Here is a 26,801-nt window from a genome sequence, read left to right as displayed (position 1 = left end):
CGCTTCCGGTGAGCTTTTCCGGGTAGAAAGCTCACCGAAGCACTTTTTCATCAAAAAGATGGCGGCGTGCACTCGGTGAGCTTTTCCGGTAGAAAGCCATTTCTACCCGAAAAGCTCACCGAAGGCTCTGCGCCGCCATTTTTGACGAAAAAGTGCTTCCGTGAGGTCACCGGAAGCACTTTTTCGTCAAAAAATGGCGGCGCCCAGTTGATACGACCGGCGCGGCGCCCAGCTGATGCCGGACCGGGCACGGCGTCAAAAGGTTGGGGATCACTGCTAGAGGAGATCAATCCTGATTGCTCTTTAGAAGGCCAGATCCTGAAGATGAAACTCAATCTACAAGGAGAAATTTTCTGACAGGTGAGAACAATCAACCTATGAAAGAGAAGTTGCCTTCTCAAGTTGTGGAAGCTTCATCACTAGTGGCTTTCAAGAAGAGCCATTTGTGAGAAATGTTGTAGGGACTCCTGCTTGGTGGGGGGGGGGGTTGGACTAGATGATCTACAAGGCCCCTTCCAACTCTGTTAATCTGTAATCTGTATATAGATATTTACAATCTTCTAACTCTTTCTACTGTTTTGAACATTCTGCATCACAAAACTCAGCCTCCCTCAGCCAAACACCCTCTACATCAGTGATCCCCAACCTTTTTGACGCCGCGGCCCAGTACCGGCATCAGCTGGCGCCGCCATCTTTTTGACAAAAAGTGCTTCCGGTGACTCACCGAAGCACTTTTCGTCAAAAATGGCGGCGCCAGCGCTCGGTGAGCTTTTTCGGGTAGAAATGGCTTTCTCCCGGAAAAGCTCAACGGAAGCCCTGGCGCCGCCATCTTTTTGATGAAAAAGTGCTTCCGGTGAGCTTTCTCACTGGAAAAGCTCACCGAAGCGCTGGCGCCGCCATCTTTTTGATGAAAAAGTGCTTCCGGTGAGCTTTCTACCGGAAAAGCTCACCGAGCGCTGACGCCGCCATCTTTTTGATGAAAAAGTGCTTCCGGTGAGCTTTCTACCGGAAAAGCTCACCGGAAGCACTTTACCAAAAGATGGCGGCGCCAGCAACCAGCGGCCCGGTAAGACTTGTTCCGTGGACTGCGGTACCGGTCCGCGGACCGGCGGTTGGGGACCCCTGCTCTACATGTTTTGAACAAATTTCTGCATCCCTTGTGCCTGATATTCTGGAATAGAAGAAGTTGTACCCCAAAACTTTGGAAAGGTACCATGTTGGGCAAGAGTCATCCAAGCTTTTTACATGGCAGAGTTACATAAACCCTGCCCTTCAACTTTCTTGCCTGCCATAAAAATCATAATGCAACATAATCCACAAATCATGGTAGCTAGTCTCAAATTTATTGTTGTGGCATGCCAGCAGCCAATGGAACTGGTGGCAGATTCAGACATTGAAGAGGTTGGGGAGGAACATGGGCCAGTCCTGGAGTCTGGGGAAGGATCTCACAAGTGCTCTGCATTGGAGGCAGAGGTAGGGCCAGGTCCTTCCGACAGTTATCAGCTGCCTTCAGAGTCAGAAATCAGTAGGGCAAAAGAACAGCTGGAGCCTGTTCCCGATGTGCATATGTACAGAGCTGCCAGGAGAAGGGAACAGTTAATGAACAAGGGTTGACTCAGGAGTAAAGGCACAGGTGGATGGTGAATGGCCCTTCCCATTGGGAATAAAGGGGAGTGGAGTGGTGTTTGCAAGAGACAATTAGTTCATTTAATTAGTGTGAAGATTTGTTTGTGACTCTTAGAGACTCCTTGCCAAGTTTTTTCTTGTAGAGAGTTGCACTTGGAAGCTATTGTCCTGGCAACTCTCCAAGCCTGATAAGGTCTGTGGTTGTAATTCACCCCTGAAAGACTGTTTTGGGGACTTTGCTGGATGTGAATGAGAGGAATTCACATTAGCCTAATAAAAAGGGGTTTTGTCGGGACAAGGAGTCTGTTTCGTGATTTTGTGAAGCCTTCATTTTCATTTATTTTCAACTCACTCCTATGGTTAGATTATGAAATGCCCTCTGTGTGTCTGCGTTTCTGCAAATGTGCAGTGAAGCAAGTCATCTCTCATTTATTACAATCCAAGCCTCATATGTAGAAATGTGTAGCTTAATATCTGTCTCAATTATAGCTTGAATTATATCACAGGATATCAGAAAGTAATCAGTGTTTGATTATGTTCCATATGTTTGTCAAGAAAACATATAGCCATTAGCTGAGGGGATTAAGCTGCTGCTATCGAGCTACTGACACGCCGTGCCTAGAAACTGTGATGAGATGCACTGGACAATATCTGGAAGAATTTTCAGAAGAGACTTTATAAAACTCACTCCAAGAACAGGCGAGATTTACAGGTCTGACGGGCAGTGTTGTATCTAGAAGTCATCTGTTCTGATCTTATCAGAAGCCTTCAAATCTTACTTTCCAGGAAGATCAAAGTTTTGGTAAGGTAGGGACATTTCCTTACTTTCATATTCCTCCAACCCCTTAACTGCACAAATAGCCTTTCCAATTTCTTACTTATTGAGTGAGTGAAGCGGTGCTCTTTTCAACCTAAACCAAAGTGGAAAATAACAACTTTGCACAACCTTTTTCCTTCAGTTGGACTACTGAGCAGCAAAACAAGAAAATGTAGTAGTCTGTCCATCTGTTTGGCTGCAGAACTCACTGTTAAAAACAAGATCCAAATGAAGTTTCTTTTATGTCAAGAATGAGGGTTTGCAACACAAAATCTTGATAATTCAGATAGGGGCTGCAGAGTCTTCCTTTGTTAGTGAATTCATTAAGGAGGAATCTCTTTGAAGCTTGGGTATCTCTTTTCCTCATCCTTTTAATGTGAAGGATTGAGAGCCCTTTTCCTTGAGAAGTGTGGACTTTTTTGATGCCATATTCTTGGAGCCCAGAATATTCCCAATAAGATAGGAACTGCAGAATGCCCTTTGTTAGTGAATTTATTCAGGGATTCACTTATTTAATGAATTCATTAACAAAGGAAGATTCCGTGGTTCTTCTTTGAAGCTTGTCTATCTCTTTTCCCCATCCTGTTTATATCAAGGGTCAAGAGTTTCCATGAGAAGTGTTGCCAAAAATTAGGGATTGGAGCACAGAATCTTGAAAATTTAGATAAAGGTAAAGGTTCCTCTTGCACATGCGTGCTAGTTATTTCTGGCTCTAGGGGGTAGTGCTCACCTCCGTTACAAAGCCGAAGAGCCAGCACTGTCCAAAGATGTCTCCATGGTCATGTGGCTGGCATGACTAAATGCCGAAGGCACACTGAACGCTGTTACCTTCCCACCAAAGTGGCCCCTATTTTTCTACTTGCATTTTTACATGCTTTCGAACGCCTAGGTTGGCAGAAGCTGGGACAAGCAACGGGAGCTCACTCCATTACCATGGTGCTAGGGATTCGAACCGCCGAATCGTCAACCTTTCTGAATCGACAAACTCAGTGTCTTAGCCACTGAGTCACCCCTGGAATTTAGATAGGAACTGCCAAATCCTCCTGTCAGCATTCCAGAAAACCTCCATTCCAATCAGTAACTCTGAGACAAGCGTCATCTCAAAAGTACCTTTATTAGAATAGCACCTGGCACATCTGTGAAATCTCAGAACTAAATTCCCCAGAACTTTCCACAATGTCCCAACCTACAACCCATCCCCTTTTCCCCCATCATCACATCACATGAACCAACCCCAAAGTAAGATCCTTTTTGTTCCTGCACCACACTTCATGACCTTGAACTAACAAAAGAATTCTATTTTGTCTATTTAGAGCTATTCAACTGAAATCACCCCCCTCTTGCTTTCTCAAGCTATGTGGCAGCGTTGAATAAGGTTTCCAAAACTGATACCTCCTTTGTTAGTGAAATCATTAAGGAAGCATCTCTTTGAAGCTTGGGTCTCTCTTTTCCCCATTCCTATTAAGTTATGGGTCAAGTGTTCTTTTCCTTGAGAAGACACTAAAGTTTCTCTCAGCTGTTGATTGTGTGGGAGAAGTACCACTTGTTTTCCACTGTCAGCCTCCAGAAATTTATCTTCAGAAAAAGGGTACTGCGGCTGTGTACCTTCTACACACAAAGACTGGAATTCTGAAGGTTTTTTGAACCTTCTTTTTCTTTTTCATGCTCCAGCAACAAAACGCTGGAGAAACAAGGGATGGAGAGAGAAAAGTTGACTAGATAAGAAGATTGGGAGCAGAAGGTGATGGCAAAGGTTAAGTAAACAACAAAACAGCAGGCCTTTTTAAGGAGGGTATTTATAGGTGTGTATGTGTGTTTATGTGCATGAGACAGACCGGTTTTATTTTGGAAATAAATGCTATTTACCAGCCAAAAGAACATAAGTAAGCAAGAGATGCTGTTTTAGTTCTGATTACACAATGCCTTTTAAAAATGTCACTGGATTTACTCAGTTCCTGCTTGTTTTACCTGTTCTCTGTGCCTTTTATATATTGTAATCTTGGATGAGGGATTTGCTTATAGAACCAAGAGCAAAGGTTCCGAAGATCCCTTTTCCAAATGCCAGTATTAAATCTTTACACTAATTCCTCTTATTTCTTTCAGTATTAAAATATATATCCTGCACTTCCATTTTGAGAAAATCATCCTAAACCTGGAAGCAATTTTATATGGAATATACACCATACAGAGTTTCTTTGGATCATTGAATTCATTGAACATAATCTTACAAATTTGATAAATAAGTAAAAATAAAAAAACAGTACCATAAATCAGAGAAAAGAGATTCAGTAATATTTTGGTTTTATCTGTCCTCTTTTAACCATATTTTATACATACATACATACATGCCCCTCCACACATGAATGTATGTATACACGTGCTATGTGCCATCTGTCTATCTAGACTCTAGAAAAGGTGCAGAGAAGACCAACAATGATGATTAGAGGACTGGAGGCTAAAACATACAATGAACAGCTGCAGGAACTGGACATGGCTAGTCTAGGAAAGAGAAGGACCAGGGGAGACGTTAGAATTAGAATTCTTTATTAGCCAAGTGTGATTGGATACACAAGGAATTTGTCTTGGTGCAAATACTTTCAGTGTACATAAAAGACATGATTGCAGTCTTCCAATATTTGAGGGGTTGTCAAAGAGTTGTCAAAAAACTAAAACAAACTACAATGAAGGAATTTCCACAATAGATCAGGATAAGTAATTACCAAACTTCAAGGAGATAACAAGATACAGTCTGTTGGAAGGATGCCAACCAAGATAACTTCAGCCCAAAATAACACACACTTTGCTTCTGGCAACGCTGTGTTTTTTAACCGTCTCTCTTATATACTATTCTCCCCAGCTGCAACCAATGAGAAGGATCATGGCCACTTCCTCTCTCGTAAACCAAGCTGTTTACTTCTCTGTTCCTCCCTGCATGTCCTAGAATGCAGAGGGGATGGGCCTGGTTCTTCCTCTGACTGCCCAGCTGGCCTCTGCCCTTCCCCAGCCTCCTCCACAACCTCTGGAGCCAAACCTCCACTCCTTGTCTGCTGTTCCTCCTCTCCCTCAGAGTCCAACTCTATCAAGGGCATGACACTTATGAAGTGTAATTCTATGAAATCTTCAGTTCCTACGATATATCACAGCGTAAAATTACGGCTTTCTAATTATTGCTACTCAAATTGTAAACTGAAAGAATCAAATTCATGTTATTACACTTATATAAAACTTAACCCTTAATTCGATTAAATTAATGTTGAGTTGATCATTTACTGTTCTCTATCTTCCCCCATCCCAATTTCTTCAATTGTAACTGCATTTCATTTAGGCAATTCGAAATGTGAGAAGTGGAAAAAGTTGTAATGATAATTATTAGACATTTTGTGGTAATTGTGCTGGGGAAAATCAATTATACTTCTAGGAGGGAGAACTGTTTTTTTTATTGAGATATGGCCATGGTAATTGCAAATGATTATTGCTTACTTCCAAATGCCAAAAAAATATAAAAAATAGAAGATACTCTCCAAGGGTTCAACGGATCTAGGAACAAGAACAGTATTAACAATAAAGGAAACAGATGTCAGTAATGTTTCTGCAGGATTTTGAGATGTTAAGATGGCAAAGAAAGCTTATCTCCTATGTTTGCAATGTATGTACCAGGAAAATGAAGATGTGAACTCAGAGCTGAATTGCCTCCTGAAAATGAAAGTATGCACGTGTCAAGATAACATAACCTGATCCTAAGAAATCTGGTTAGAAAAGTCTCCATAGGAATTTTATTTTTGCTTGTACTTAGTTGTAAACAGTTTGGCAAAACTGGAGTTTGACAGTTAACAAAACATAGAGAGCAGAATTAAGTTTTATGTTCTGAGAAGGGTGAAAAAGTCCCCTCCTGAATAGCTACCAACTGAAAGGGATATATCCTGAGAATTGCAAATTATCTCCTGTGGATGCTTGAGTAATTGCTTCCTGGTTAAGCAGTAAGCAGAGGTTGTAGGAGCAACATAAGAGAGCCATGGTGGTACAGTGGTTAGAATGCAGTACTGCAGGCTAATTCTGCCAACTCTGGCAGTTCGATCTTGACTTGCTCAAGGTTGACTCAGCCTTGCTGGGTCCAGTTGGTAAAATGTGGACCCAGATTATTGGGGGCAATAGGCTGACTCTGTAAACTGCTTAGAGAGAACTATAAAGCACTGTGAAGCAGTATATAAGTCAAGTGCTGTTGCTATTGCTATAAGGCAGCCAAGTTTAGGGAGATAGCTCATTGGATGAATGAGCAGGAAGGGGAAAGAGTAAAATTTGAAGTTTAGGGCAAAACCCTTAACAAATTATTCAAATAAATCTATAATATGTTATTGTTTAACCTTAGAGCCTAAGATAGGTGTAAGAAGAAATCAAAGCCTTCTAAGTGTGGAGTGAAATAACAAAAGTGAACAAATGAGAAGATGGTCATGACTTCCAACGGCTCAGGAGCATGGTGCCTTATGTGCTTAGAGAGCTGACTTGGAGGTTAGCAAGTCAGTGTTAGAGACCTGAGTACTGCTGTATGTCTGGGTAAGCTCCTGTCACCTGCTCTAGCTCCTTCCGGCAACAGTGATGTCATTGGCTAATCCTTTCAACCTGTAAGCGCCTTGAACGGGATGGGATTTCCAATGGCTATAGAAGCTGCACAAAAATAGTCCATAAGAACAAATGCGTTCAAAGACAGAACTGAAAAGGCAGCAAAAGATAGCAAGTGCCCCCTCTGCAAAGAAGCTGAAGAAATAATGGACCATCCGGTTAGCTGCAACAAGATCACATGGAGTGATTACAAGCAATGGCATGACAAAGTAGCAACAATTATGCATTGGAAGATCTGCAAGAAATGCCATTTGCCTGCAAGCAAGAATAGTGGGACCATAAAGCAGAGAAAATAATAAAAATGAAGAAGCGAAAATGCTCTGGGACTTTACACTTCAAGCAGACAGGCACCTGCCACATAACACCCCACACTTAACAACTGTTGATAAGAAAGTCAAACAAGTCTGGAATGTGAATGTGGCAGTAACAAGAGAGAGCAGAAGAGAATAGAAAGAACTGGAGAAGTTAACAAAATATAAAGTCATAGAAATAGAATAACTATGGAAAAGGAAGCTAAGGTAATACCGATCGTCATAGGCACCTTGGGTGCAATCCCAAAACAACTGGAGCACCATCTGAACACCCGTGGCATTGACAAATTCACTACCAGTCAATTGCAGAAGGAGCTTTACTCAGGACAGCTGACATCCTACGACAACACCTCAATTTCTACCTATTCCAAGTCCTTGGGACGGATTTGTCAGGGAGATAAAAATGCCAAATCCAGTCTGAACATCCAGCTGACTGCTGCAATGAACACACTTATAATAATACGATAATTATACACATTTCATAATAATATTAAATAATATTAATCATAAAAGATAAGTATAGATTTAGAAAAGGCCGTGAAGAGGATCAGAAAATTAGAAATTGACCCAATACAGGTAGTCCCTGACGTACGAGCACAATTGGTCCCAAAATTTATTGCCACGGTTAAGGGAATCACTGTAGTTGTTAAGTTAGGTTCATAAATGAAACTAGCTTCCCCCAGTGATTTTGCTTGTCACAAGATTGGAAAAGGTGATCATGTGACCCTGGGACAATGCAACTGCCATAAATACATATCCGTTGCTGAGTGTCCAAATTTTGACCATATGACCGTGGGAGTGAAACACAGTCATAAATCACATTTCCACCCAGTGCCATTGTAACTTTGAAAGGTCACTAAAAAATTGGTTGGAAGTTGAGGACTACCAGTAAGGAAATGGGATTGTTTAGATTTGTGGGGGGGGAAAAAACACATTTCAACATACTCATTCAAATATCAGAGGAATTGTCCTTTGGGGAGGTTTAAGATACTTTTTCTTTCAGGGCAGGAAAAAAATGGATTAAGTTACATATATAAGCAGATTCCAACTGAATGTTTGGACCCCAGTGATAATATCAGCTTCATAATGGAACCAATTAGCCAGAGAGGTTGTGGGATCCTCTTCATTGATTGGGTTGAAATGGAGCAAACATAGTGCCGAGCAAGGTTTTGAACTCATTGATTTCCACAAAATTATAACTATTATTCTGTGATGGAGATTCACAGGGAAAAGAGAATTATTTGCAGAGGAAAAAGAGACCTATTTTGCAATTGAGGCCTATTAATGTATCTCAGAACAATTTTATTTAAAGGATGCATTTCATCAAAAAAATCTCACACGCTCCCCCCCCCCACACACACACTACTACTGGAATAATCATGAGAAAGCTTACAATGAAAGCTGGGCTGCCTTGTTATCAAGAATCTCTATTTGAAATATTTTATTTTCTCCCTCTATTAGGTAATATACCAGATCTTCACAAATTGAAGAAGGATATTGTTAACTCTCAAGCTGTAAATATACCTCCCTCCTCTGTGCTTAACCAAAGAAATGTACTTGATACATCCACAAAGATTTCTATACTTATTTGGTATAGGTATTTCTGTTGTTCTAGCCTGAATGACATTATCTGCCGTTTTTCTCTTATACATTTCCTCTCCTTAGGTGATACAATAGATTCCCACTGTGATTATTTAAAAATTGTTCCCCACTGTTACTGAGAGAAATGATGTGGTTTTTATAGAATAACTATTTATTCTCTCTCTCTCTCTCTCTTTCTCTCATAGATCCTGGGTTGTACAGGCAACCATTTTTTCTTCAGAGACCATCCAATGTGGTGGTTGTAGAAGGGAAAGACGCCATTTTGGAGTGCTGTGTTTCAGGCTATCCAGCCCCAGCGTTTACGTGGCTGCGAGGAGATGAACCAATCTCATTCAGGTATGTACGGGTTTTTAAACCCATGGAAGGACTGGCTATAGAAGTTTGATTGATAAATAAATACAGGTAGTCCCAGACTTACAGCCATTTGTTTAGTGACCATTTAAAGTTACGGCCTACCTGAAAAGGAGAAATATGACCCCATTCCGCATGGTCACATTTATGGCCGTTTGCACCATCCCATGGTCTCATGACCACATTTTATGACATTATTTATTTATTTTATACATATCCAGCCTTTATTCATTCTACAAATAAGTCAAGCGGGCAAACATGTCCCATACTTCCTCTTCCTCCTATTTTTCACACAACAATAACTGTGTGAGGTGAATTGGGATGAGAGGATGGGACTATTCCAAAGTCACCCAGTTGGCTTTTATGGCTAAAGCAGGACTTGAACTCATAGTCTCTTGCTTTCTAGCCTAGTGGCTTCACTATTAGACATTTCCCCCCCCAAAAAACCATCACTCATTTCTGGTAGCAAACAATTGGTTTGCTTTAAGGCCACCACATTCACTTAACTTCCACAAAAATGGTCATAAAATCCAGGCAGTCTCATTACCATTCCCGACTAATGACTGTCGTCACTGCAATAATGGGCAGGATCCATTACAGTTGTAACTTGAGGACTGCCTGTAAGAGTTCAAAGAACTTTGGCTGGTGGGGTCTAGCCAGGGATGGGCTGCTGGGGGTTCGCAGGGGCTTGGGAGAGCCCCTAGTTAAGACTCTGCGGGGCTCAGAGAGTCCCCAATAACCTCAGAAAGACAAGCAGCAAGGGAAAGCTCTTAATAGGCTTAATTGAACTTCTGGTCATTCAGCCAAGAGCATTCCACACCTAGTAAAAGTGTTGCAAGCTAGATAAACAATCCACTCAGTGCTTGTGAGGGAGAGCCACTGAGAAAATCAGATAACTTAGCCACTAGCTTCTGAGAGGATTAATTCCCAAATAATAAGAATCACATAACTCACCAGAAACTCCACTGAGATTCCAAGATCCATCTCACAGTCACTGCTATTAAGCCTGGTTTCACTCAATATTTTACTTAAGTATTAAATGCATGAAATAATAAACCACTTTTTGCTATATTATCTTTTTCTAGGTAATTAGGGCAAAGAAGCAACATTGAGTTGGCTACACCCATCCAGTCACATGACCACCTAACCACACCCATCTAGCCAGTCATTAGGGCAGAGAGCCCCTTGCTAAAAAAAATCGGAAGCCCACTCCTGGGTCTAGCAGAAGAGCCTTTTCTGCCATGACCTTCAATCTTTGGAATATTTTCCACTGAGGTGAAGGGCTGAGAGTTTTTTTTTTATTCTTGGAATTCTCACACATCTCAAAATTCCTCAGGTTATTTAACACTGATTCATGACCTCTTCCTTCTTGATGTTTGAACTCCCAAATCTGCAAGAGGAACAAAATTCAAGATCAGAGAGATGGTACAGATAGAATTAGAACTGTATAACATCCCAAGGATTCATAATCCTCACCAACCTTCCCTGAGCTGAGATAAAATTTTACAACACCTGTGAAGCTTATCTATTTTCTGTTCATCGCTTGCAATATTTTCCTTCCAATCTTTGCAATAACCCCAACAGGAAGAAGGAAGAAAAACCAAAGCTGTAGTGTTAGTGGAATGAAAGCAGTGTTGTGGCTTTGCCCCATCCCTTTTCTATGTGGATCCTGATGTTGCATTTGCATATGGAAAGGGAAGACCTTGCAGTGCCCGTTGCCATGAGAGTTTAATGAAAAGAAGGATTAGGGGTGACATGATAGCAGTGTTCCAATGTTTGAGGGGCTGCCACAAAGAAGAGGGGGTCAACCTATTTTCCAAAGCACCTGAAGGCAGGAGAAGAAGTTATGGATGGAAACTAATTAAGGAGAGAACCAACCTAGATCTAAGGTGACAGAACAATTAACCAGTGGAACAGCTTGCCTCAAGAAGTTGTAGGTATTCCATCACTGGAAGTTTTTAAAAAGAAATTGTCTGAAATAAGGTTGAGCAGGGGGAATGGACTAGAAGACCTCCAAAGTCCCTTCCAACTCTGTTATTCTGTTTTGTCTTTCAAGCAAAACCTCAAAACCTCTTGTCCATAGTAGAATCATTTAAAGCAATATTTCCCAACATTGATGATTTCCAGTTATTTGGACTTCAGCTCCCAGAATTTTCATTCACTAGCCATGCTGACTGTGGAATTATGGGATTTGAAGTCAGTGAACAGTGGTTTGAAAACACTGATTTAAAGCATCACCTGTAAAGCTCTCTGTAGCACAAGACCAGGTTGTCTGTGGGACCTCCTTGAACTACCAGTCAGATAGGTGGGAATGCTCCTAATCCATTCCTTTAAACATGGGCATCTTATGGTAGTTGGGAGGCATGCCCGTGCCCTATAGAACAGTGGTCCCCAACCTTTTTTATGCCGCGGCCCGGTACCGGCATCAGCTGGGCGCCGCGGCCCGGTACCGGCATCAGCTGGGCGCCGCCATCTTGTTTTGATGAAAAAGTGCTTCCGGTGAGCTTTCTACCCGGAAAAGCTCACCGGAAGCACTTTTTCATCAAAACAAGATGGCGGCGCCCAGCAAACCAGCGGCCCGGTAGGATTTGTTCCACGGACCGGTACCGGTCCGCGGACCGGTGGTTGGGGACCCCTGCTATAGAACATTCCTCATCCTGAAGTTCGGAGCCCACCTTGTTTAAATCTTTAAATTAAAGCCCACCAACTCCAAATTCTGACCAACAAATGCTCTGTCCCACACATTGGTAAAAGAAATCAGCACACGAAATACACGCTAGGCGGATATGACCTCGTTGACAACCCTCACTCTGTTAAAGACCTCGGAGTACTCATATCTAATGACTTAAGCACCAGAGCTCACCGTAACAGCATTGCCAAAAGGGCATTAAGGGTTGTAAATCTAATCTTACAAAGCTTCTCCTCCGGAAATATTGAATTGCTAACTAGAGCATACAAAACCTTTGCTAGACCAATACTCAAATACAGTTCATCTGTCTGGAATCCACACTGTGTATCAGACATTAATACAATTGAGGGAGTCTAGAAGTATTTCACAAGAAGAGTACTACACTCCTCTGCTCGCAACAGAATACCTTATATCACCAGGCTTGAAATTTTGGGCTTGGACAAACTTGAATTATGCCACCTATGGTTGGACTTAAGCATAGTACACAAAATTATCTGCTACAATGTCCTACCAGTCAATGACTACTTTAGCTTCAACCACAACAATACAAGAGAATACAACAGATACAAACTCAATGTTAACTGCTCCAAACTTGATTGCAGAAAGTACGACTTCAGTAATAGAGTGGTCAATGCCTGGAATGCACTACCTGACTCTAACCCCCACTCCTTTAACCTCAAATTATCCACTACTGACCTCACCCCATTCCTAAGAGTTCTGTAAGGGGCGTGCATAAGTGTACAATCATGCCTACCATCCCTGTCCTATTGTCCCCATTTATTTGTACCTATTTCCTGTATTCTAACTCATGTTTATACTTATGCCTATTATCTTGTAAGCGATTGACAAATCAATCAATCAATAAATAAATGCTGGGATGAGGTGCCTACACATTGAAAACTTAATTTGGTGCCAGTTTTTGTTTTGTTTTTATGTATTTGGTTTTAATAGTTTTAAAGTGGATTTCTGCTAGTTTAATCTTAGATTGGGAGTCACCCAGTTTGTGATAAACTGGGTGGCTACATTCATGTTTTAAACAAATAAACAAAAATTCTTCATTCTTTCATCCTTGCCATACTTCACTGGGGAGCTAGATATCTTGGTCTTTCCTAGAAGAATGGAATTGCCATGTTTCAGGTCTTTGAACAAAAGAAAAGATGTGATAGAAATCTAAAATAAATCAACCCATAGAGAAAATCACCCTTGCATATTGTCTTACTTGAAACATTGATATTATGTCAATCTTTCAGGGTCAAAAAATATTCACTGTTGGCTGGCAGTAACTTATTGATTTCTAATGCAACGGATGATGACTCCGGAAGTTATACCTGTGTGGTCACATACAGAGATGAGAACAGCAGTGCCTCGGCTGAGTTATCAATATTGGGTGAGTAGAAAGAACTATATTTGCCTCTTGTATAGCATTCTTTGTGGCTGAGTATGGATCCTGGTTATGAAGGCCATCTAACGCCCTTATAATTTTCAGTTGTTTTGAAAGAGGGTTTGTGTTTTGCAGATTTTCTATGGTGGTGGACTTATTTTACAGAGTCAATGTTTATTTATTAGCACTATGAAAAGCAACTGTGAGTATGTAAATCATCTGAGAAAATAAAAAGTCAGAACACCGTTGACTATCTTGTGTTTATAGAAGAAAGGTTATGATTTCACAGTGAACAGTTATCATTTTTTATTTGGTGTTTCTCTCCCAGCACTATATTCTTCTGGGAACTGAACAGAGCTTTGTGACTTTGTTCCAATTGCTGGTAGATTATGGAGAAGAACCATAGAGAAGATTGTTTTGAAGTCTGACAGCTTAGATAGCTTCTTGGAGAAGGTAAAGGACATTAGTCAAGTTTCACTTTCTTTCCTCTAGTGTTGAGCACTTGAACGTCATTGCTTCTTGAACATTATAATAATGATGCAGATTGAACTCTTGAATGTTATAACATTGATGATGCTGGACTCCTTGTTGCTCTCTTAGCTTATGTCAGACGTGCCTCCATTCAAAACCCAAGAAAGAAGTCCCCCAACTCCATGTTTGCAGAGAAAAAGTACTTTTACTGAGTTAGAGGTGATAGCAATGAAAGAAAAGCAAGATCTGAGTTAATAGGTGTGAAAATTACATATTGAAAGTTATCCCAAGTTCCTTCCCCCCAAGGACCCAGATTGGACATCCAATCTCCAGTGTGTATGGTGTCATGTGGGGTACATCTCCAGGTGTTTCCCCCCCATGTGGTATGCCAAGACGGTTGACCTTGACTTGGCACAAACAAGTCCATTCAGTTGTGCAGTGAGCACGAGAGCATCCCCCCACACTTGGTTCACACAGAACTCATCTCCACTCTCCAGAAAACTTCGCCCCCCCCCCCCGCCCATGCCAAACTTCCCCCCTCCCCATTTCTATGGCAGCTGACAACAAGCAAGCATCATGGAGGCTGACAGCTTAATTGTTTTCTTGCAGAAATTTCATTTCTCATTCATTATCCACTGTGTATGTTACCTGCATATGTAACATACACAGTGGATAATGAATGGGTAATGAAACATATGCAAGAAAATAAACTCAGGGAGCATCAAGGGCTACACAGTTCAATCTTGAGCTCCTGATATTATTTTCTGTTGATACTGATGAACAACCAAGGTCAGAAAGCATCAAGGACTTCACTCTTACTTAATTCTCTCTGCATCTGCCCTCTTACCTATATTATGGAGTTTTCATCTCCTGGACCCTTGCTTTTTTTTAATCCAAGCCCAGAAGGAAGTTTCCTTCCCAGAAGGAAGATGAAGCTATCTAGAGTTGGTTAAGATAGAAAAGAGTCCATAAAATATTAGATTGTGAAGGAGAATTGTTGTAATGGACGGATACAACTTTGGCATGGAATTCTTTTGAGGACAGGGATATTTTCTACTACCTTTTGTCAGATGTTTCCATGCTACACATGGGCTTGCTAGAAGAGTGAGGGCAAATTTTAATTTTCAGTAAATCATCTTCAGGGGATGCAGATTTATGAGAAACAAAATATTTCCTTTCTTCTTAATTATTTTGAGGAATATTGTTTGAGAAACAGAAAAATACATGTTGGAGCATACATTCTGAAGCACAATTATCTTGCTTCAAAGCCTGGATCTAATTTGGTTGGTTGATATCATGTCAGCTCACTTTCCAAAGATAAGAGTGCATGACCAAAAGCTTTCCTAGACAGTTCTGTCCAACATTCAAGGCTAAGAATAGGAATGAGGTTTGAGGTAAATGTATTTGGTTGGTTGGTTGGTTGGTTGGTTGGTTGGTTGGTTGGTTGGTTGGTTGGTTGGTTGGTTGATTTATTTAGGTGCCCATTTCACTCAAGGGTCTTGGTGCTGATTGCAAAGATCAGTGATGTTGATTATATGTCATCAAGTCATGTTCTGCTTCTAGCAACCACATAGATTTTCTTCTCCATAGCAATAGCATAGAATTTAGCCTTGTATACAGCTTCATAGTGGTTTACAGCCCTCTCTAAGGTTTACAGAGTCAGCATATTTCCCCCAACAATCTGGATCACCATTTTACCAAACTTGGAAGGATGGAAGGCTGAATCAACCTTGAGTAGGTCAGGATCGAACTCCAAGCAGTGATCAGAGTCATCCTGAAATACTGCATTCTAAAAACTGCACCACCATGGCTCTTGTTGATCTGTCCCTAATCTGAACTTTCAGGTGCCCCAATGGTGCACTCATCGCTACTGTAAAGTAGCCCATCCACTTTGCTGCGAGTCATCTTCTTCTTCTCTTTCTTTCCACCTTTCCTAACATTAGCTCCTTTTTCCAAAGAACTAGATCTTCCCATAACAGGTCCAAAGTAGGATCATTTGAGCCTGGTCATTTGAGAACTCTGGGCTGATTTGTTTGGTGAGCCATCAGTTTTTTTATTTTGGCAAAGATTAAAATTCAGAAAGCCATGTATAACCACATGGCACCCATTCACCAGGAAACAGAGCCACACAAATTATAACAGAACTCATGTACCCACCTAATCAAATTCAGAGGGGAAAAGCCAGCTCTTCAATGCCTTGCAAAAGGGTAACAGGGCTTTAATTTTTCATTACAGTAGTTTTCATTAACTTTACTAGGTCAAAACTTAGTTCATGTGCCAGAGTAATGAGTCACAAATAGTCTTATCCTCCATTATTTTTTCTCTGCAAAAAAATTAATTAATTCATGACATCTGACAAGTAATTTTGTCCTGTTCTTCCTTCTTCCTTCTTCCAAGTGTTGTTTAGTTTGTTTTAAATGCTTATTGCTCTATGGAAACATTTGCAGATTATTCCCTACCTAAGTCTTGACAGATTTGGCAGTGCTAATTGGGAGAACTCCCACAGATGAGCCTGTTAGTGCCTTGGTTTGAAAATACAGTCTTTGCTTTTCTTTAACCATTCCTTGGCTTATTAGCACTCACTCAAGGAAAGAAATCAGCAGAGAAATCAAAATAAATAAGCAAACACACAATCACAAACGGCTAATCACATTTATTTTGCTTTCTACTGCACTACTGATAATTTTGTTAGTTTTCAACTTTGTTTTTTCTCTCTTTCCATTTAACATCTGCCTGCTTCCTGGAAGTTACATCTCCTATCTTTTCAGCCTTTATTGGTGCATTTACTTGATGTTCTAAATGTTCAACATGAAAATTGCTTCTAAATTTACCCATTTTGCAGGCTGTTTGGAAATTCCTTGGCTGATGCCTCATCAGTTTGTTGCCTTCTGCATAATAAGAAGCGTGCTACTTTTCTGCATATATTTTTTGGGTCTGTAAATATGCAGTATTTTGTTGCTGAAAATTTTAAAAACCACGACTATGCATTACATTCCAAAATCTCATCCACTTATACTCTAAAACAGGAGTGTCAAAACTGGATTGTATTTGACCTTGTGGGGGACTGGAGTAGGTATTGCCAGGGTGGATGTGGCCAGCTTGATGTCACTCCTGTCAGGGGCACCTGTGGGGCCTGAGTGCTCTGCCAGTGAAAACGGGATCCCAAGCCCCATTTTCAGCCACAACGGCCTCCTGCGGCCCTCTGCCAGCAAAAAGCCAAAAATGGAACTTGGGAGGGCCATGTGCAGCCCTCTCAAGCTCCATTTTTGCTGTCAGAGGCAACATGGGCTGGTCCTTTGCTGTTTCCAGGGCAACCCTGCGGGCCACATCTAAGCACCCCATGGGCTGGATCCGGCCTACAGACCCTGAGTTTGACACCCCTTTTCAGAGTTTATTGCAGAAATCAAATCCAGAAAGCACAGAGAGATAACTGATTCAGCAGGATTCATTAACTTCTCTTTATATACATAATAATACATGAAGTAAATATACAATACCAATGGCAGATTTTCCAACGTGGTAGTAGTTAAAAGCAAAACACAAGCAGAGGAGAGAATAGTTTCAGTTTCAGTTCAGCAGACAGACAAGACCAGATTTGTTTGCAGCTTCAGAGCTCAGAGCTGTAGAATCACACACAAGCTCCTTCCAGTTTCAGTTTCCAATTCAGCTCCCATTGGCTGGTCTGTTGCCATGCCTATTCATTGGCTGACCTTGTTACCATGTCCCTGCCAGTTCATGAATATTCTGACACCACTGCTCTAAAACCTGATTTTGCTCATGGATTTCTCCAAGTTGACCCGTCTATCTAGGCTTGTTGCTCTTAGCTATGGGAAACAGTATTGTAGATTGTCCTTTTTTTTTTAAACTTCAAGCCCATGAAGAGGCTCTATTTATAACTTGATTACTGCATGGCATTTTGATGCTTGTGGTTATCACACACAAAAAATAATATTTGAGAAAAAAGTTGAACGTCTGGTGTTCTGTGGATCGCCTGCTGATCAGCACTTCATCCCTCTTTTCTTCCTACTACACAATTTTATTTTCCTTGAGACAATTTATGTGATGGTAAGTGTGCTGTTTGACATCCATACATGGAAAAATGTCTCAGTTCTTGGATCAAAGTTTTGAGTTCACTACTGTGCCAGTTTTCTTGAACCCCTGAATTATGTGAAGGTTTATTGAGAGTTTGAGAGATAGCTCACCATTTTTCATTAATTAAAAAAGCAAGTAATTTTAAATTTTAAAGTGCTCCTACAAAAGTTAAGGAACCACATGAATAATACTTATCAAACAATAATCTGGTTATTGATGCAATGTATCTTTTATACCCACTTTTTTTTTAAAAAAAAAAACTAAAATGCTTTGATTGGCAAATAGTTTGGATTACGGGAGATTTGATGTATATCTACCAATATCTTTGCATTAATGTTATGCAAAACAAATTTTCATCTTAGCAGTTTACAGTGCATTGACATTTGAAAAATGTGTTTAGGAGTCCTGCTGTGCATAAAATTTTGCTTTTATGATTCTAAAGTAAACTCTTTGCTTAGTGTCATTCTCAGGCCTGTTTTATAGTGCAAAAATATAGTAAGTGTCACAATATTGTTGTAAGATGTCTTGAAAGTCTGGCCAACACCTACTACAGTGACCTTGGTTCTCACTGCTTGATGCTTAAAACTCAACATTCCGATTCCCTCTTCCCTCCACCCACCCACCCCCCATAGTTTGTTAGCAAGCTGAGACACAGCAAACATGAAAGCAGCATGAGTATGCTTCGAAGCTTCTTGACAAACTGCAGAAGTGGGGAAAAGTTCCTTAAGATTGAGACCCCCTCTTTGCTCCCCTGGAAGGAATGAAAGAGCTATAACTCAGGGACAGTGTATAACTATTCAGTCTCCCCACAAGCACTTCCGGGCCTCTAGAAGACCAATAGGGGAAATTATCTTTCTCCACCTCTTCACCACACCTCCCTGATTAGAATGCTGATTGCCTAGAGAGGGCTATAATCTAAAGGTTAGATAGCACCAAATCTAACTGAGGGTTAATTGAGTGACATTCAAGGGCAAGAAGTCTGCGAAACCATGAAATTTATGCCACCGAATAATCAGCCTCAACCATTAGGAAACAGGAAGGGATGCAATCTGCAAATATCTGTAAGCATAACTGATTGGTTTTCATGGACGTTCTGTCAGGGCTGGGTTTTATTTCAACAAGTCAAAAACTCCTGGAGTACATCTTTTGTAAAGTTTTTAAACATGAGCACTTGACTTTTCGTACAAAGACTCGCCAGCACATTGAAATCCAAAAATTCGCTTGTCTGAAAGGACATCTCCTAATCAATGCATTTTTGTTCAATTTTCACATATTGCATTCTTGATGCATTTTCCCCCATATATGGATGGCTGTGTACATTTTGCACATAGGTAAAAAAAAAAGATGGATATTTGAATTATGTAAAATGCAGAATTGTAAGAAACCATAGTGCAAAATTTGGAAAAAGTTCTCAACTTATCCAAAAGAGATGTTTAACAATCTGAATCTTGTTCATATTAGAGGGCTTGCTTAAGCTTGTAGACAAAGCAAAATTCTTCAGCAAACCTACTTAAAAAGCTAATTTTGTAAAAGTTCTCTCAGAAATATATAGAATTGACTATTTAAGACAATCATTTAAATATGAGTCAGTAGTATACTGCAACCATCCAAAAAGCCAATGCAAATCTAGGCTGCATCAACAGAGGGATAGAATCAAGATCATGTGAAGTGTAAGTACCATTCTATAAGGCCTTGGTAAGACCATAATTGGGATACTGCATTCAGTTTTTGTCACCATGATGTAAAAAAAGATGTTGATACTTTGAAAAAGGGTGCAAAGAAGAGCAATTAAGAGGATTAGGGGCTGGAGGCTAAAACATATATGAAGAATGGTTGCAGGAGTTAGGTATGTCTAGTCTAGTGAAAGGGACTAGGGAGGTAAGATGCACCAGAATATGAAACAAGAAACAATGAATCAGAGGTGGTATTCAGCACGTTCTGACCAGTTCTGGAAAACCAGTAGCAGAAATTTTGAGTAGTTCGGAGAACCGGTGGTAACCTTCCCCCTGGAGTGGGGTGGGAATGGAGATTTTACAGTATCCTTCCCCTGCCACGCCCACCAAACCATGCCACACCTACCAAGCCACATCCACAGAACTGGTAGTAAAAAATGTTGAATCCCACCACTGCAATGAATGGAAACTAACCAAGAAGAGAACCAACCCAGAACTAAGGAGAAATTTCTTGACAGTGAGAACAATCAACCAGAGGAACAACTTGACTTCAGAAGTTATGGGTGCTCCAACACTGAAGGCTTTTAAGAAGAGGTTAGACAGCCATTTGTCTGAAATGATTTAGGATCTTGACTAGGGTGTTGGACTTAAAGACCACCAAGGTCCTTTCCAACTCTGGTGGTGGTGATGATGATGATGATGATGAGGAGGAGGAGGAGGAGGAGGAGGAGGAGGAGGAGGAGGAGGAGGAGGAGGACGATGACTATCCCAAAATTAATATCCGCAGAGAAAATTCTTTGCATCCAGAATTGGAAAAACCAATTGAAAAAATCTCTTCGGTTGTAATGCTCCAGTTATAAATCTCCCCCCCCGCCCCAAAAGCCAACAAACACTTTAGATTGGAATTGATGTTTTATTTGTTCAAAAAGATATATTTATCCAACCAAGTTTTTAGTCTGAAGGAAGCACAGACCAATCTCAATTCATTTTCTGGTTTTAGTGGATTGTACAGTTTGCACTTCAGTGGTGTTCTGTTTGTAATATTCCATCTTTGATTATGATTGCTTTGGGACAGATGATGAATAAAATATTCTTCCACTGCTGATGGCCAAGTTCATCCACAGGGCTGTTTCAAAAGAACAATAAGTCTCTCTCCTGTTCTTTGATTTCTTCAATAACTGCACTTGTTCGATTTAAAATACAGTCATTACAGAATGAAAATAGCGGTTAAGTTTGCCTCCTCAGGTCATCTCTTCTTTTTAGCAAAAGGAAAGAATGAGGTCCTGGACAAACAGAAACAGAATAACACATTATTTTTTATATGTACGACAATGACAAATCACAGCTGCCAGTTCTTTAACTGGGGTTGGCCTTCACAGTCATCGAGTTCTTCCCAAGAATCTAGGATGTTGTAATGTATCAGAGTAGCATAACTGCCTTTTGTGACTGACAGATGGAAATTTTTATTATTATTCTCATTGCAGAGCTACAATAGCGGCAGTACCAAGCTGTCAGACAAATCTTTTTGACTTCAGGAACAGAGCGTAATTAAAACCTTAATCTGCCAGCTAGAAAGTTTTGGATTTCTCTCATATAATTGATTTATTTGGATCTCAAAGTGATACTTTTCCTCTATGTCTCTACCAGCCATACTGATTTATACTTATCAATATTACTATTCTGGTCTTCCTTCCTTCCTTCCTTCCTTCCTTCCTTCGTTCCTTCCTTCGTTCCTTCCTTCCTTCCCATTCTCTCTCTCTCTTTTCCTTTCTTCCTCCTCCTTTCCTTCCTTCCCATTCTCTCTCTCTTTCTCTCTCTCTCTTTCCTCCCTTCCTTCTTTCCATCCTTCCTTCCTTTCCATTCTCTTTCTCTTTTTTCTTCCTTTTCTTTCCTTCTTTCCTTCTTTCCTTTCTCCTTTCCCGCTCTCTCTCTCTCTCTCTCTCTCTCTCTTTCTTTCTTTCTTCCATTCAGGTTGACTTTACATTTTGAGCCCAGAGATGGCTTGTTATAATTATGCTTTGATGAACCATCATGCTAATTAAAAACAGCTCCAAGAGGTTTGTGCATAATGTTTGCTGAATCACATGCCTTTGCAAAAGTTTCTGGATCTTTTCCAGGTTCCATTTATTTATGTATTAATAAAATAATATTGACTGATATGAATATGGGTGGAAATGGGGAGGCACGCTGGTTACATTTTATCCATTCATTCATTCATTTAATTATTCTGTTGAAAGCATGGGATTAAAAAAAATTAAAAAGTAGTTTAAAATGGAATGAAATGTAATGAAAAAAGACAGAGTGAGACAGGAGTGGGATTCAAATTTTTTAACAACTGGTTCTGTGGGCGTGGCTTAGGTGGTGGGTGTGGTTTGGTGGTCATGTGACCAGGTGGACGTGGCTTGGTGTTCATGTTATTGGCTGGGCATGGCCAACTCAATATCACTCACATTGAGCCACGCATCTCCTTGCCTGGCCTCTCATGACTGAGGGGATGCTGCAACAGTCGTAAGTGTGAAAAATGGTCATAAGTCACTTTTTTCAGTGCCTTTGTAACTTTGAATGGTCACTCCACACAAGCAAAGTACCAGCAAAGAAGGGAAAGAAAACTCCAAAGAGGTTCCTGAGACAGGAAGTCTAGTCCTGCCAAGAATGTAATAAGGGTTAACGGAGAGGCAGTTTCTGTAAGCAACACCAGAATGTTTCCTTCCTGCCTTCCTTACAGGATTAGGCCAGTAGTTTCTTCTAACAACTGTTTCTCCGAACTAGTTAGAACGTTAACAACCGGTTCTAGCGAATAGGTGAGAACTGGTAGAACCCCTGGAGTGAGAATAAAACTTCCAATATATACCAATAAAAATGAAAAAAAAAAAAAGGAAAGGAAAATCAAAATCAAAGAAAAATTATGGGAGAACATTGGGGATCTCAATAACGCAATAACTTGCTCAGCTCAATAACTCTTTTTAATTCTGGCTCCCTTAATAATTGAAGTTTTTTAATCATCTGCTAAAATAACTGAAGAATTTTAGGAACTGTTTTTTAGACCAGGGGTCTCCATCCCCTAGTCCGTGGACAAGCACGAGCAACCGGGCCATGCAAACAAGTGAAGCCCCTTTTGTGGGATGCAGGCAGCATGCGAAAATATGCATCCTCCAGCCTGTGGAAAAATCTTTCTCCACGGAACCGGTCCCTGATGGCAAAAAGGTTGGGGGCCACTGTTCTAGACTATTTCAAAATGACATCATTAGATGCCGATCTGTGACTTAATCTTGAAATATTTTCCCCTTTCGGCCTCCCATATACATATCTGGTAGTTGAAGAAAAAAATCTCAGAAGAAGACAATCTGTCAGCCCCACAAGCATAGCCCAGACTTTAAAAAAAACACCTCACTAATTTATTACGGTTCAGGAATTCTTTTGTTGTATAAAAATCTTGCAAGTCTGAATGTGCTTCCCACCCAAACAAGAAATCTTAAGTTGTTGTTGTTGCTGTTTTTATTATCGTTATTATTATTTCTTTTATTCATTCAACATTAAACTCAGTCAAGTGAACATTTAAAAATGTGTCACAAATATCATTGACTGGCACTGATGGTTGATACGGGTTGCTGCCAGCATCTTAAGTATCAACCAAGTATCATCTTAAAATATACGATGTTCCAGGTAGCACAGTTTCTTGCAGTTCCGCTGATGTTATTGCAGGAAGCTGTAATTTCTTGATGTATTTTATAAAATTCTTGGTCATGGTACTAAGTGTCCAGATGACAATGGATATCACTGTTACATGTTTCATCCATAATTGTGTTGTTTCGATGGCCAGGTTGTGATATTTTGTGATTTTTTTCCCCAATTCTTTTTCTTCGACTATTACTATTACTCTTATTACTCTTATTACTCTTATTACTCTTATTACTCTTATTACTCTTATTACTCTTATTACTCTTATTACTCTTATTATTGTTATTATTATTATCATAGTCAGCCAGATGTTCAGTCTGGGTTTGGCATTTTTGTCTACCTATCAATGTGGGAATATGCAAATCTGGATATTTGATGGTGTTACAGATGTTGCCGCAGGATGGAAGCTGTTCCAAGTAGGGCTGCCTCCTGCAATTGACTGATGGCAAATTTGTCAATGCCTATGGTGTTCAAGTGGTGCTCCAGTTGTTTTGGGACTGCACCCAAGGCACCTATTTGTTCAGAGTATTGCAGCGTAAATTCAGTGCCAGAAAATAAACACAGATAGCTGAGGCTTCGTTTAACTTCTTTATAAACATATAAAGTAAATTTTATAACACCAGTTGTAGATTTCTCCAACATGGAGCAAATTCAAACAGAAGCAGACATGTTACAGGTTCAGAGCAGAACAGCAACTCAGGAGCTCAGAAACAGACATCAGTTTCACTTTAGTTCAGCAAGCAAGCAAGCAAGTTAGTTTCTGTTTCACTTTAGAGCTGAGCACAGAACAGAGAGAAACCACGCCTAGATTCTCTCTTTAAGTTTCAGCCCTCAATTCAGCTCTCATTGGCTGACCTTGTTATTAAGCTCTGTTCCAGTTCTCTGACACTATTACTATTGGTACTACCCTTGCTTACATTTGCCATAGTTGTTCTATTTCTATTTGTAGGTCTTTGTATTTTGTTATCTTCTCCAGTTCTTTCTCTTCTCTTCTGTCATAGTTGTTGTTATTAATCTGGAAACATTTTAAAGAGATATGTTTGAAGTTCATTCTGAATCATCACCACACACAGAGAAACGCACATCACTGAATGGATGTAAATGACAGGAATGATTGCTAGCATTTTCATAATTGTCTTCATGCTAAAACTCAGCACCAGTCATCTATCTTTGATTAAAATAACCAAGGTGAGAAATATAGTTTTCAATTTTTTTCTTAAAAAAAAAAAGTACTTATACACATACACAAAGGGGATGGGGGCTTTGGAACTGTTAGGTGAGTAGGAGCTAAGGCAAATTGACAGGAAATCCCAAGCAACTCAAATATCATTTTTTTTCTATTTATTTCAGAATAGTCAAATGTAACATACAGAACAATTGTAGATGTCTTCTTTTAATTTTTTTTTTTACTGCTTCCATCTGGACAATTAATTATAATTGTAATACATTGTAAATGCTATTTTGTGTTAATTAAATTCCAGCTTCAGAAAAAAATCTATACAGCAAAGGTCATGAGCTTTAGGCAGATGGCACTCATATTTGCAATTGCAGATAATGTCAAGCAGGGCTTTCCGTTTTTTGCAATTAGGGTAGAGTTTTACACCCTTATCAGACAGCATAGTTTTCCAGGATGCAACCTGGTACTTAGCACCATGTAATTTTGACCGTCTCCCACGCTGCTCAGGGTCCTCTTTCCTTCCTTTCCCAGCATTATAATTTCTCCAAAGAACTAAAACTTCCCATAGTGTGTCCAAAATATCATAATTAGTCTAGTAATTTGTGTCTTGAGCATGAGTCTCAACTGATTTTGTTCTACAATTTGTATTTTGGCAACTAAACTAAGTCTGGAGGCTAAATTGTGTGAAGCGTGGTTAAGGGAGCGATGTATGTCTTGTCTATCGAAGAGAAAGATTACGGATGACATGATAGCTGTCTTCTAGTCCTTGAGGGACTGCCACGGAGAAGAGTGGATTGAGTTATTCTCCAAAACACCAAAGGGCAGGACAAGAAGTGATAGATGGAAACTTATTAAAGAGAGATCCAAGCTAGAATTAAGGAGAAATTTCCTGACAGTGAGAACAAATTAACAATACTACATACTTCTGAGTTGAAAGGATTAGCCGATAATATCACCTTTGCCCAGGAGATGCCTGAGGGGGCTCCTTTCATGTCCCTGTTATTTTCCTACCAAAGTGGTACCTATTTATCTAGTAGCATTTGCATGCTTTAGAACTGTTAGGTGAGTAGGAGCTAAGGCAAATTGACAGGAGCTCATTTTGCCATAGGCTTGCTCTCAGGTTTCAAACTACCAAACTATTATAATTATTTTAATTTTTAAATACTCTGTAGTGTGATTATGATGTGGTGTTTGGGGCACTGTGCTGGAGTAGCTTTCAAATTTCATTGTATTCGTGGAATGCAATGACAGTAAAGGTATTCTATTCTATTCTATTCTATTCTATTCTATTCTATTCTATTCTATTCTATTCTATTGACCTCTCAATAGTCTTTGGACTCAGCAGCCTAACCACATGAGCCAGCATGGCCCCTTAATTAACAATTAATCAACAGAATAGCTTGTCTCCATTGCTGGAGATTTTCAAGAATAGACTAAACAATCATTTGACCAGATTTGTATAAGGTCCCCTGCCCTGAACAGAGAGTTGTACTAGATAATATCTGATGACCCTTCTAGACTTATGATTCTATGTTCTCTGATTCATTTGTTCATTTCCTTGCCTATCAAAGGTATCGTTGTGTGTCTTCTCCAACATCAAAGTTCAAAACTATCAATATTCATTCTACCGTGCTTCTTCAAAGTCCAACTTTCTTCTCCATAAAAGGAAACAAGGAAAATCAAATGCCGATGTGATAGCAATAGCACTTAGACTTATACACTGCTTTATAGGGCTTTACAGCCCACTCTAAGCAGTTTACAGAGTCAGCATATTCCTCATTTTACCCACCTCAGAAGGATGGAAGGCTGAGTCAACCTTGAGCGTAGTAAGATTTGAACTTCCAAATTGCAGTCAGCTGGCAGTCAGCAGAAGTAGCCTGCAGTACTGCGCTCTAATCACTGTGCCACCATGACTCATGGTGGTACTAGTTTATATACTACTTCATAGCAACTAAATATATTTTCCAAGCCTTTTTGGTTGCCTTACCACATGATAGACTATGGCATATTTCCTGAATACTAATTCATTTACAGTTGACACTTCCTTCTATCTATCCACCACCTTAGTATCTCCGTTATCAATTGTAAAGCTGGTTCTGTAGTAAATTGTCATTTATTTGGCCTTCTTTACATATAATCTTACTCTTATTTTTTTTCCACTCTGCTCCTTCACTTCCATTAATTACTAGAGCATGCAAATCATTTGCATTTTCAGCTATCAGAGTAGTGTCAACAGCACAGCACAGGTTATTGATGCTTCTTCCTTCTATTCTAAAAACATATTTATCTTCCAATTCAGCCTCCCTCAATAAATGT

General features: G+C 40.0%; 1 protein-coding gene across 1 annotated transcript in view; it reads left to right on the top strand.

The window, feature by feature from the left end:
• DCC (DCC netrin 1 receptor) overlaps positions 1-26,801 on the top strand; it is a 729,366-nt gene that overhangs the window by 165,283 nt on the left and 537,282 nt on the right. The window contains exons 4-5 of the mRNA XM_087954238.1: positions 9,159-9,309; positions 13,264-13,400. Coding sequence (XP_087810364.1) covers positions 9,159-9,309; positions 13,264-13,400 — 288 coding nt within the window. The remainder of the gene's footprint in view (positions 1-9,158; positions 9,310-13,263; positions 13,401-26,801) is intronic.

This window comes from Notechis scutatus, chromosome 2 (genome assembly GCF_049901735.1).
Source record: "Notechis scutatus isolate UNSWTSFEM ecotype Mainland chromosome 2, rNotScu1.2, whole genome shotgun sequence".
NCBI lineage: Eukaryota > Metazoa > Chordata > Lepidosauria > Squamata > Elapidae > Notechis > Notechis scutatus.
This window is presented reverse-complemented; position numbering and strand designations above follow the sequence as displayed.